General features: G+C 34.7%; 1 protein-coding gene across 2 annotated transcripts in view; it reads left to right on the top strand.

Annotated features, from left to right (window-relative positions):
* The window catches only part of ERBIN (erbb2 interacting protein), a 111048-nt gene that overhangs the window by 66723 nt on the left and 30568 nt on the right, over nucleotides 1-13757 (top strand). For both annotated transcript variants that reach the window (XM_057389618.1, XM_057389616.1), the window contains 4 exons: nucleotides 366-455; nucleotides 6626-6682; nucleotides 10724-10787; nucleotides 12181-12255. In XM_057389618.1, the coding sequence (XP_057245601.1) occupies nucleotides 366-455; nucleotides 6626-6682; nucleotides 10724-10787; nucleotides 12181-12255 (286 nt within the window). The remainder of the gene's footprint in view (nucleotides 1-365; nucleotides 456-6625; nucleotides 6683-10723; nucleotides 10788-12180; nucleotides 12256-13757) is intronic.

Here is a 13757-nt window from a genome sequence, read left to right as displayed (position 1 = left end):
TAATTTGCCAGAAGTAGCACTGCAAAGATATGTTTCTTCTGAGGGGAAAAGGTGTGGTGTTTTAATTTGTATGTTTTTTTCTAATTAATGCCTTCCTCACATTAGGTATCAGGAGATCACAAATACATAGCAAGGCTACGTTTATTTGTAGATTTTATTGCCTGTAGACACTGTTCTCAGTACTTACAAATAATTTTGAAACTTACCTTATGGAGAGCAATTGTCTAGTGTGACTTTAGAGAAATTTACCCTTTTACTTTATCAATATGTAGAACTTATTCTCTTAAGTATCACTATATTTCTATGACTTAATACCCCTGAATATAATTGACACTAAGGTACAACATTATTTTACTTCAATATAGGCTGCCAGATGGATTTTCTCAACTGTTAAACCTAACACAACTGTACCTGAATGATGCTTTTCTTGAGTTTTTGCCAGCCAATTTTGGCAGGTAAGTTGAACATCAAACTTAATATCTGCTTTCAGTTTTAAGTTTTTGCAGAGCAGTTTCTTCTGCTTCTGAAGCAATTTGAGTACTGGAGAAGGGGAAGAAGTGTGCATTAAAAATTCACAACAGATACAGGAACAAAAAGCCCKAAATCTGTATCAGCAGCTTTTAGTTTTCACTTCTGAAGCACAGATAGAATGAAGAGCCTAAAACTCATTTACATTCTTGTTTCTTTTGCAACAGTAGTGTGGTAAGTAAGGAACATCAGTCATTTTGAAATYTGTATTGCTTGTCATGTAATAATTGGAGTGAAGCAAATAATGACAACAGTAATTCCACTTGTCCAGTCCTGGATGCACAAATTACTTCATGCACAGCTATAACTCTCAAGTCCTTATTGTCAGAGCTGTTTCTGAAAAACTTGTCATATTTATGGTGTGCTGACTGTGCAAAATTGTTACACGTCATAGCTTAAATACAAGATAAATACTTGGATTAATACCTCTGTAAAATAGATTAAATCTTGGGAGCAAGAGTGAAAGGATAATACTCATAAAAGTCTTAGATGAACATAGTTCATGCTGTCCTTATCACACTGATTTTAGCCATTTCTGTAGTTTTCCCCTCTCTCTGTTCCTAATCTAATGCTCTTTTCCTAGATTGTCACTTACATGCCCCTTCCCATGTGCAGCAAGCATCTCTTTCAGAAAATACAGCTATTAGTTAACGAGTCATGTTGCTGAGTGAAAAAATTGCCTTAGGCTGTGTAGTTACATTTGGGTCAGCACAGTTTGCAAGACATTAGCAAAGCCCTCAGATAATGCTGCAGCAGTTTAGCAGATCAGGAGATGTGCAGTGGAAGATAAGCCRTGGTGCCCTCCACTAGTGACCATTAGTTTATTAGTCGTCTTGATGGGAGCTGTTGGCTTGCTCTTCTCTGTTACCATTCATTCCCTGATGAATGATTAAGGGCACATGTGCTACATATTCAGCTAACAAAACAGCTGCTTATGATGCAGAAACATTATTATCATGCTTGTTTCTTGTGCACAAAGTTTATGTTTCAAAAGCCCTCATTAAAGTTGAAGAAGAAATATCTGGAATATTCATAATCTTAGTGGAATTTGAATGATTGCCTATGTTTTTTTCTGTTCTAGTTTTAATAGTCTAAACAAATGGCAAGATTCTCATAGTAAAAGTAGGCACTAGGGATGAACTTGAAGTCTTCAGGTTGACACAGCTGATCATTTAAGTAGTTTATCTTACACATATACAAAAAGTCACATGACTTTTTCTTCATCACTGTCAGCTTCTATAATGCTTAATGGCTAGTGAAGTGGTGAAGCCATTAATTACAAATGTCTTAGGAGTAAATCAGTTACAGAAGACAATTTGAAAGCCAGCTTTCCCTTGTAGTGTTTCTCTTGATAGCTATGAAGAATTCAGCTTTGTTTTTTAAAATCTAATGACTACCAGCATCCTATGTTACAGCTAGGAGGATGAATTTGAAGTGTTTATGTATGTAATCTCCTAATAATAGTGTTGCATAGAATACAGTGTTCTATAGGAAGGTAATGTTTAAATCAAATAAATTAGAAAACAATGAAACATTAAAATACCATTTTCAAGTAAGATTCAGACTTCTTTGACATTGAATACTTCTGTTCTGTAAGTGATGAGATTTCTCTGCTGCCCCACAATTTTACAACTAGTGTAAATACTTTCTAGTACAAAGCTTTTTAACTTGTACTTCAGAATATGAAAATTCTTCTTTTATAAACAAATAAAAAATTCTGGTAGAGACTTTTGAGATATTTATTCTCATAAAGGACAAGCCCTTCAGTTTCTTCCAGTTTGGTGCATTAATTATTTTGTAGATGGCCTTATAGCTATTATTTTTAATTGTTTATGAATATGTGAAGTAACTGAGTTTTGTTGCCTCCTCTTACTGGCAGCTATTGTCAATAATGACATCTCCTGGAAACTAAGCCAGTACATACTACAGCTAACAAGGTTTCTATGCTCTTATGTCTCAGATTAGAAACCTGGTTTCCCACATCACTTTTTCTCTGACTGTTCATATTTATAGTTTCTACAGTTTAACTGCTGTCATTTCTCATGAGTATTGTCCCCCATTCTCTCACCTGCTGTATTTGTAGTGCCCTCAGTTTATTAGACTAAATTCTGTTTCCTTCTGGCGTGGTAGGTTTTCTTTTGTGTCTGATTATATTAATGTATCTTGGTACAAGTTTCAGTTTTAATTCATCTTCTTTTTGACAGAGGATGACATGTATAGCTATATTTAGAATTCAAATTGAGATCTCTTCGTGGCTTGTACAGTGTCATGACTATCTTCTCGCTTCTCTTGGAAATGTCTGTGGTTATGCTCTAGTGTTCCAATTATCCTTTTTGCAGCTGCCTAGTGTAATTTCCTACATGATCAACTGATGTATTGGACAGTTCAGTTAAAAATGGCTGATGCCTACAAGGAAATCCTAAATATGTGGCTTGATGCTATGGCATCTTGTCCTTTTTTCTAATTTTTTTCAGTTCTAMAGTTACATGGGTTTTTTTCCTCTACAGTTTCTTATTAAATCACTTATAAGTGACATAAGCCAATTTAAACTCTTTCTGATCCTAAAATCAGAAAATAGCTATTGAAAATACTGAACAAGATAGTCCTAGTAAGGGTCTTTGAACACCTCTATCAGTAACACTCAGTCTGATGCTTCGGAAAGAAATCTTTTGTAATGAAAAGCACTTTTAGTATATCCTTGCAGTGTTTTATTTCATTTACCTTCGTACTATATTCTCATCTTCAGAATTTGTGCTAATGCTTTTTGTACTTGTGAGGTCAAGATTATGCAATCTATTTTCCCTCTTTTTTATGAATGTTGTGTGTTTACTGTCCTTCAATGACGTTGTATTTGTCTAACCTGTTAGAATTACTGAAAGTCCCCAGACTTTTGATATCATGTACCCATTCATTTGGAATTCTCAGGTGACAATGGGAGGATTTTCCTCCATTCCCAAACTCTAATGCATTGGTATTGGCACAGATCACAGCATTAGCCTTCATGCCAATGAACAGGTCTCTGAGAATTATTATGCTTGCCTAAGAAAATTATCTGTTGTATCTAAATACATAAGGTATATTTATGTTTAAAGCACAAATATATMAGCAGAGCATGTTAAACTTGTCATTCACTGCATGGGTATTTTGAGACAGGGTTTAAAAAGGGAAACATTATTTACTAATGGCTGTTTAAGATAAGCAAGGATTTTATCTTAAGTGTAATTCTAAAAAACGTGGGAATGTTGTCCATAGTGGAATATTGCWTCCAGAGCCTCTTTACTGTGGTGTTGCAGTTAATTTGCTTTAGGAATATTTACTTAACAACCTGCCACTAGTATTTGTAGTAATAGATGGTTTCAGTAGTATCAACTTTGGGATATTTTTTGCATAAATGTACAGTAATAATGAAATTTATACATATATGTTTGTACATGTTTTGCAGAAACTTTAATAGATGCAGCCTGCTACAGGATGCATATATTTTAGTCCACTTGCCTTTACATCTTAGTAACAATTTCAGGTAAAAATATTCTGCTTTAGAAAAACTGCAAAGAAGGTGTAAAGTAAGGAATGTCTCTCTATGCAATGTTTTTAGCTTCCCGAGGAATGGCAGCTTGTTGCACAGCAAGTTTCTGCTGTATGTTTCTTTTACATTTTTTACAGGTGGTGTAGTTTAAGAAAGCAGATTTGGGAAGGATATTGATCTTCTTCTGGCAAATAGTTCATGTAGAGATTTTGTTTTATTGAGAAGTTGTGCTGCATTTTAAAGGCAGTCTGAGTTGGTTACACTTAAAGAACAATACTGAAAAAATAATTTTTCAGCTATTACAGAATATGTCCTTTCAGTTGAATAAWACCTCTTACAGCTTTGTGTGTTGGTGATGTACAGATAGTTTTGTGGTGATGAGTTTTTCAAGTCAGAAATTAAATATTTCTGTACAAGTAGGACAATTCTTTGCCAGAAGGGCACAGATAATAAGCATTCTCATCATTTATATGAATTTGATTTTTCTTTTTGTATAGGTGAATTAGTTCTATATTTCTTTTCCAAATTAAATGCCAGTTCTTCGGGTCCATTATGGCAGTTCAGATGCTCAGCTTGGGTGGATGTTGGATGCTTAGCACCAACAATTTACATAATAGCTAGRCTCAGTATTTTAACCTTCACTTAGCATCTGGAGTCAATAATGGAAGAGGTGACAACTGCTTCAGTCCAGTATTTCTCATCAATTACTGGAAAAAAATTACCTGTGCAGGTAAAGCTTTTATGTCCCAGCCAGAAGAGGTTGASAATATTTTCCTAGTAGCTTCTGTGAAGCTCTACACATAAGAAATTCGATATTTATAGCTTCAGGATTTTAGGGCTAACTGAGGAAATATTAGTACATGAAACAAGGTGACAAAGCAATGAGCCTTTCTATCACTRTAAAGGTAGTCTCTAAGTTCAGAGAATCAGCTTATTACAAGTGTTGTGCACTGAGTTCTGGCTAAAGTCAGCAGAGTGGGTGTACATATTTATGTTTTAGCATATGAATAGAGATTTGCTTCCACTGCATTCAGCAGAAATTTGACTGCACATATGAATTGCGAAGAAAAACTACAAACTGTGTAGCTGTCTTCTCTGTCGTCAAAGCAAAGCACCAGCTGAAGCCTAATGCAGTGCTTGGTTCAGAAATCAAAGCCCAAAATGTTCATTCAYGAGGGCTCTTAAACAAGTTCTTTTTTTTTACTAGATTTATATCTTGGGATGCAGGTAGGGTAGGATGGCTGAGAAGTCTTTCCCACTTATGTTCTAGATGAACAGCAGTGCTGTTATCATGAATGGTGTTTTTATTAAGGTATTCTTTTAGCACTGTTAGGGTGTTGGGGCTTTTTTTAGAAGCTGGAGAGAGGAAGTTCCCCTCCAGCAGTTGCTACCAGATGGCAAGTGCTGCTTGCAATGCTGCACTGCACTGAYTGTTTCAAGGTGACTTACATTCTTTAGTTTTTTATGGGCATGGCAGATTGCTGCTTTTGAACTTACCTAAAAATGAATGCATRTCTAGAGGAAAAATAATTACTGTTTCCTGCTTTGTATTTCTTAATAGAGAAAGTGTAAGTATAGCTCTTACCACTTAACAAAAATGAAGAGTTTTGTCTCTGTCCTTACAATGTGCTAGTTAAGCACTTTCAGGAAAGGCTGGCCTCTTCACTAAGTGCCTTTCTGAGTTAGGGACTTTAATGCCCTATTTTGTTTGTATGAAGGCTGTTAGTGGGTCACATGTAGAACTTTTGTTGTTATGGTCCTGTCTGTGATTAAACCAAACCCAGTTTCTTCRTTGCTTTTAACAAATACAGCTTTGATACTTCTGTCACAATATAAAAATTTTCACTATGAATGGTGCATGGCTTGTCAAGACTGCTTGGAACTTACCTTGGCCAAGCACTTGAGTTGGGATTTGGAGGTTATTTATCTTCAGCTGAGGACTTACTGGAAGAAAGGTCAAACCACCATCTAACAGAAATTTCAAAATGGATTAAGAAACTGACTATAAAGATAATATGGAAAGAAATCCAAGATTAATTTAAAGGTTGTTTTTATCAGGTGGAGCCCTTAAGGTGTTCCTCAGATGAAGCTTTTTTATTGAACAGTTTGTAGAAATCACCAGTAGTAGATTCGCTACATTGCCAGTAGTAGAAATCTAATATCTTAAGTTGTGCTAAATCATCCTACTTTTCTGTGACTTCCTGTGTACTCTTCATTATAACAATAACACGTACCCATAATTAATTCAATGAAGTATTTCCAAATCCTTAGGATGAAGGAAAAAAATCATTCAAATAGGTGCAGTAAAGCAGGCAAGACGTAGTTTGTTTGTTGCTTTACCAAAGTCGARTTCCAGTAATGAATTTAAAATAGCATACAAGTTTTGCACAAAATTTTGTCTTAATGTTACAGGAAAAAATTTTAAAACTTACAGGTTTTTTTTTTTTTTAAATGTAACATAATGTAACATAAATATGTAAAAATGTAACATGTAACATAAATAAGTTCAGAGATTGCTTTTGTCATAAAATACAGAATACTGTGGTAATTTGTTATGTCTTTCTGTTACAGATTAACTAAACTCCAGATATTGGAACTTAGAGAAAACCAGTTAAAAATATTGCCAAAGTAAGTATAGTATAGTTCTGGAAGTTCCTACAGCATTTATTTTAACATTAATCCAATTGTACCTCTCTCCTAAAATCTAGCATTTTCCTCGTCCCTGCCTTGCAGTTCTCACTTAGTTCATCAAACAAACGCAGGCTGATGGGCATGCAGTTCCTGCTGTTTCTATGAACAAGAGTAATGCACTGAATTTTCTGACTGGGACCCTGGAGTTCCAAGAAGGTTAATAAAGATAAAAGATGTCAATGAAGAAAGAAACAGATTCCAAAGATGGGATGTGAATAACTACCTGTAGAGTCATTAATATATTGTGGTGTACTGTAAAAGGATCTTTCTTTGGCAACAGAAATTGGAAGAGAGAGTTGCTGGTTTTGCTGAATGTAAGAAGTTTTGGTGGAGGAGGAGCTAGCAATTGAATTTTGCTCTAACTCATGCTCACAGAGACTTGAATGCAATTAGCTGAAATGGGAATTGCCATTTCTTCAAATACAAAAGTCAGTTTTTTTTAGTGACTTTAGCTAATTATATGCATAAGACATCAAGGTTATGTTCTATACAGATTCATTTTTTAAGTGCCTAGATACTGTACTGTGGAGTCTACTATATAAACAGGCCAGAACTCATATCTGGAATGGTGTGTATAGCATCAGAAAGCATGAATTTGCATCTTGAAAGTGTGAAGCATTCTGTGGTATAAATACTCTCTATCCTTGTTGGCTCTTTGTGTTATCATTAGTTTTCAGTGGAAAAAAAAATTAAAGGACATGTAATCTGGGGTGGTATCTCTCTAAATTAAGTTATTCCCAACTGAAGAACAATAGCTATAATTGTTATAATTAAAACTTACAGCTAATATGGATTTTGTTTATAAGATCACTCTGGCCTTAATTGCCATAATTAACACAAACAGAATGAATTACATGAAATCTTTCTAAACGTGTAGTTTATTCTTGTGGTGACAAGAGATATTTAAACAAATGCTTTAATGTTTTTAAGTCAAACATACCCTCTGTTGAAGGTGCTGGGATTTTTTTTTGTTTTCAGCGCTTCATCCTTGATTGAAAAATAATCAGCAACTGTCATGAAGAGGTCCTCCATAATAATGTATAGTACATGCTGAGCTACCACCTTTATTGTTCTATCCTGGTACTCCTATAGAACATGCTATGCAGCTTTGAAAAGTGTAGAAAATCCAAAGCAGTTTTTTTATGCTAACAAGATGTAGCAGTATGTCCTAATACACTTTTGTTGTATAATACCAATATATGTTCTTATGTTTCAAAGAATCTCATCTTTCTAATATTTTAATTCTTACAGCAAATTCTTTGCTATTTGTAATAAGAAATGTATTTGGATGAATTTTTGCAGCATCAAACTAGCCTTCTTTCTGAGTAAAACATGCACATAATTTTTCACAGTAAAGCATGRAGCACTTGAAAGAACGTTAATCAARATGGGTAATTAATGCCAACACACTAAATCAACCTTACTTTATGCCAAATGCATCATTTTGCTTGAAGCTTATCCACAGCCAGAGACTGCGAAAGTGGCAGCATTATAATGCAAAACAGCTTCTACTGAAAGGAAAGCAAAAACACACAGTGACTATTTTAGAGGCATTTTTCTGTTAGGTAAGCTGGGAAAATGGTCCAGTAAAAATATGGTAAATTTTTYTTTCCATTTTTTTAAAATTTCTGTGGCCTAATTGTCAATAAAAGAAGTAAGCTTTTTAGAAAGAAGCAAGTTACTTGATAGCATAATAAGAGTGAAGGCCCAATCTTGACATCACACACACATCCCTTGAATTTTATGCCACTTGAAGTAAGCTGTAGTGTTAACCTTAGTGAATCTGTCTGTATGCAACAATAGAATTTGAGGCATAATTTAGGCTATCTGATCACATAGTGTTGAGTTGATTTGACACCAAGTTCAATAATGTGAATTATGAAAGAGGGTTTCAGTGTGTGGGAGGGATTACATCGGACCATGTCAATGATGGAAATAGGTGTAACTCCATGATCTAGTTAATGTTTGTTTCCACATGCTTTGGCATTGAATTTTCCTACATTTCCTGAATTTGCCTTAAAATTATTGGAAACCTTGTTTGCATTTTGTCTGAATGTAATTCTCCATCAATAATACAGGAAAACAAGGAGACATTAGTCATAGAATATCTGAAAGTGCTATTATGCAAGCAGCAGGGAAAGGAAGGAATATTACCAAGACCTTCATCTAGCAAACACATTTGTGTATGTTTTATACTTGAGTGGATTTGTTTGCTAGATTGCAGCCATTTTGGCAAGGAAAAAAAAGGGCCCAAAATCAATAAAGTTAATTTGTTATCCTGTCATTGTTACATAACACTGGTTTGCATAGTGTGGTCTGTGAAGTTTCAAAAGCCACAGAATGCTGTGTTAGATCCTTTTAAAGGAGTCTTCAGCAGTGCTTCTGGGAGAATCATTGGGGCAAATTTGTTAGGAACATACTGCACTAAAATTGGTATTGGCATGGTCTCTCRAAGCTTTGAGAGATTAATCTTCTGCAGGATTTCAGAGGGACTTATATAAGTTTAGTTAGCCTTTGGAAAAGAATGTTAGCAGTTGGCTTACTGATAATCATCCTGTTCATTAGCTTCCAGAAATGAGGGAAATTATTTCCCAGAGTCTTCTGAAAGTAGCCTTTTCGTGGTTTTTTGKTTTTTTTTTTTTTTTTTCTTTCTCTGGTATAGTAACACTGTTAGCTAGAGGCTTTCCTGCGAAGCCTGTGTGTACTGTTGGACCRGTGCAAAAAGGTGTTTCAGCTTTTATCTTGTCTTTGCCTGCTTATGCTAAATTCCTAGTTTGTCCCCTAGCAAAATTACTCTAATGTCATGAAAATCAAATTGAAAAACAAATGTGGAGTCTCCTTCTTGGAGATTATTTAATTAATAATACTAATAATCACATTAAATTACTTCCAGTAAATAAGGCATTTTCCAATATACTATTTTTTAACTATATGCTCAAAGCAGCTGCAGAGCTTATTGTATTTAAAAGAAAACTGAAGTTTTGAATAGCTGCTTAAAATGTCTTGTGCTCATGCAGTTTTTTCATGAAGAAACTGTTGTTATATTCTGAAAATATACAAAACTCTACTGTTTAGAAGCTCTTCAGTTTTGCCAGAATTTTACAGTATGTATACAATTGCAGTTCACATATGGAAGTTTTAGATACTACTAATTATTCTGTGGAAATCCATTATTAAATAAATACAGACCATGTATGAGGTTATATGAGTGATTTATACCCCCTTAAAAAAAGTTTCAGGTAGAACTGCTGTTGACTCTGAAGTACCCATTGTGTAGACCACCATGTGCAGTGGTAGATAATCTCTGTGGAGTTCCCAAAGYAAACTTAAATAGAGGAATAATGTTTCCAAAACACAGCTTGAAGTAATGGATTTTGCATTTATTTCAGACATTGATTTAATATTTGCCAAATGTTAGGTTAAACAGTGATTTTGTGATGTGTCACAAAATCCAATTTAGTAATCTCATTTAATGTATGACTAGAGAAATAATTATGATTCCAAATGACATCAAGTGGAAGCAACTTTGTTAGCAGCCTGGAGAGGGAAAAAGGTGATGTTGGTTACTGTGGTTCAACAGCAGTCTTTTCTTTTTTAACTGATCGCTAGGCTGTCTTTGAGAAGAAAACATGTAATTAACCAGCCTTTGACTGGTGAAAGGATGAATTATGACTGTAGGTGAAAGGCTGAAACGCTCAAAAGAGATGAGTCACTGTGTTATCTTTATCTTTACTGGTTTTCAGTTTTCGCAAGCCCATCTGTAGATGTGCTGCAGTGTCCTCTTCACCTGACACTCAGCATTATGTGGGATCAATAATGGGTATCTGGTTGAACAGCGTGTAAAAAATTGACCTTATTTATGTGTCATTCCAATTCTGGAATAGCATCACTACTTAATACTGGTTAATAGATTCTTGGAAATACTGGAAGATTTGATGTAGCTAGATATAATTCTTTATTGATCTCCTCCCTATGCAGAACCATGTCCAGACTGACTCAGCTGGAGAGACTGGACTTAGGAAGTAATGAATTCACAGAAGTGGTGAGTTTTGCTAAAGTAATAGAGCTTTGGATCTTTTTTAAATCTCCTTATCCTTTGATCTTTTGTTAATAAATAYGAAAATATAAACATCAGTTTAAGAATTTTGCTACCATATACTTTATGGAGCYTGTGTTTTTAGGAGAGTATGTGTTTACTCCATTTTAACGTAACACTCTGTTGTATGGTGTGGTTACTGTACTGGTAAATAATTAATGATAATAAGTGTTTGAGTTAGAAACATAATTGTTTGGCTTGGAATAAATTCTAACCACTTATTGATTATCATGTATATATTACTGTGCATAACCTGCTTTTTTATTGTGCATAAACCATGTAGATCCAAGAGAAACTATATTAATTTTAAGTTTGAATATTGTTCAAAGTAGTACTGACAGTTGAGGTACTCAGGTTTTTCTTTTAGTGTGGACTGACTTGTGCCCTGTTTGTGGTCTCACAGGCAAATGTGTCATRTATTTAGAGTCATGTAACATCTCTCTGCTTTTACACATGCTTTCCTGGGTAAAGGAATTGAAATACAAGTATAATGAAACTTGCTGACCTGCAATACAATAAAGTCAAGCCTTTGTGTGCCACTAGTAGAACGTGCAGAGCTGAACAATGATTGCCTAATGAAATGGTTTGGAAAACAGGGCAGTGTACTTAAGGAATTTTTGATTATGATGTTTAAACATCTAGCCCTTAACCATTACTGCCATATTCTCATCATTACAGGGTACATATTTGTGTGGGAGCCTTAAACTAATGTGTGCAGGTCCATGTTAAGCCATAACAGCGAGGAGCTAAGCATAGGCTGWAAAATTACCTGTTTGGCTCTATTTTTGGCTGATTGTTTCATCTGTATTAGCCTTTTACTTTTAGCTATAAGAGTCAACTTCTAGTAACTTCAGTACGAGCTTAAGGTAAAAGCACTAAAAKGTCTGAAACTGCTGTTATTTTGGATAAAGATCTCTCTGACTAGTAGTCTTGCATTACAAATTTTTCTTGCAACTTAAGCAGAAATCCTGTCTATTTACTATACAACAAAACTCCATCAAGGAAGAAACTGTACACATGACATGGACTTAAAATGTGTGCCTGTTGAAAAATAATACTTTCTGTAAAAAATACCAAACCTACAGAAAGCCTTTCTCTAAAGATTATTTAGTGCTTAGAAGGTGGTTTTTTTTTTGTATCTGGTGTATATTTCCAATTCAAAAGTGAAATATCTGGGTTTTCTTTGATGATCTAGTGAAAGAAGGGTGTGTAACAGTAGTGTGTATAACTATCTGTAGTAAGATATTATTAAAGTTGCAGTAGACAAATCACTGGAGTTGTTTTTGCCATTCACTGACATATTTTAATTTTTTTTAAAAATGTCTTCTTCCCATTACAGCCTGAAGTACTTGAACAACTGAGTGGATTAAAGGAATTTTGGATGGATGGTAATAGACTAACACTTATTCCTGGGGTAAGTACTTTTGCTGTGTTAAACATAGAGTATTTTAAATTACATAGGTATTTGCTTTGTCTTTGAACATGTATGTTGAAGTTGCTATGTAATTTTAGTGTTATTTAAAGCCAAAAGGCTAAATGGCACTTGAATGCTTAAATATTTCACTTAGAAATTATCACTGATCATGAGAGCTGGGTTCACAGCTTTTTGGTTAAAAAAAAAAWTTWAAAAAWTWAWTWAAAAAAAATTGAAAGTTATGTACTTATCTAAAAATTATATTGCAGTTCAGGGTAAAAATCTTAAACCAAACTGAGGGCTGAACAGTCCTTCCAAAAAGGGATTATTCTGTGTTAGACAGCAACCAGGAATTCACAGGGTAAATACATTGTGTGGATTTGTACTGGTCACAGCTGTAAAGCAAGCAGTGCCAGTTTTGGTGCAGTGTAAACAAGGAGAAGAGCCAGTTCCTGAGAAAACAGTCTGTTGACTTTGTATGGGTTGACATAAGGCTGACATCTTTCACAGTTACATGTGGCTTAGGCTGACCTATTATTACAGTACTTGAGAACCTGTGCTTAAGTTGTAGCAAACTAATAAATGAGTATTTGAAATTTGTGAAGCAGCTGAGTTGTTTTCAACCTTAAATTCACTAGCARTCATGTGGTATGTGGCCTTCCTGCCTGATCAGTAGTCTTTACTACTGCTTTCCTTCAGCTGACTCTTAGAGAGTTGAGTGGTTTGATTGTAAAATACAAGCTGAACTGTATTTTGCAGTAAAATAAAACTATTTCTGAAACTGAAGATTTTTAATAGAATAATATGCGCGAGTCTTGAAGATAATGCTGGGGTCATATGGAATGGTAATACAAGCTTTTATTTTGGCTTGTTTCTTTCTGTTTATACAATTAGCAATTCATCGTTGTTGGTTTTTAGGTTAAGTAGGATGCAGTTTTAAAGAAAAGGCAAAAGTAAACATTTAGAAGTCTTTACTGGAGCGTAATGATATCCTCACATTATGTGTCTCTTTCTGAAGTCTGTTGTAATACTTCAATTACTTGATTTATGGTAACTAATCAAACCTGAACTTGCAGCAGACTGACTTCAGGGATGTACAGTTACTGTGGGGTGTTGGGTGGTCTGGGAGCCGACTCTCAGATCTGGCTGGCTCACAAACGCAGCTRATTATTGTTTATGACTGAGTCCTGGGAAACTAAAGGGAGGTTTAACAGCCTGCATGGAGTAGGAATACCACAGCCTTGGCTACCTTTGAGAAAAAGAGATTAGAATGTAGAATCGATAACGCAGGTGGCTGACAATTATAAACATTACTAATACCGTAGCTTTTGCAAACCCACCAATCATATATTGATTGTTTAAGAGACAGTTGTTTAATTACTRATGTATAAYGCAAATGTATGCACTGGTTGCTAAAGTAGATAAAAGAAGCTTGTCCCACAATAAAGTACACTCTTTTTTCTTTCTGTGTGTACATGTGTGTCTTTGTGTCTGTTATTTCA

The sequence above is a fragment of the Malurus melanocephalus genome, unplaced genomic scaffold (genome assembly GCF_030028575.1).
Source record: "Malurus melanocephalus ecotype Western Australia unplaced genomic scaffold, MMel_1.1 scaffold_18, whole genome shotgun sequence".
Classification (NCBI taxonomy): Eukaryota; Metazoa; Chordata; class Aves; order Passeriformes; family Maluridae; genus Malurus; species Malurus melanocephalus.
This window is presented reverse-complemented; position numbering and strand designations above follow the sequence as displayed.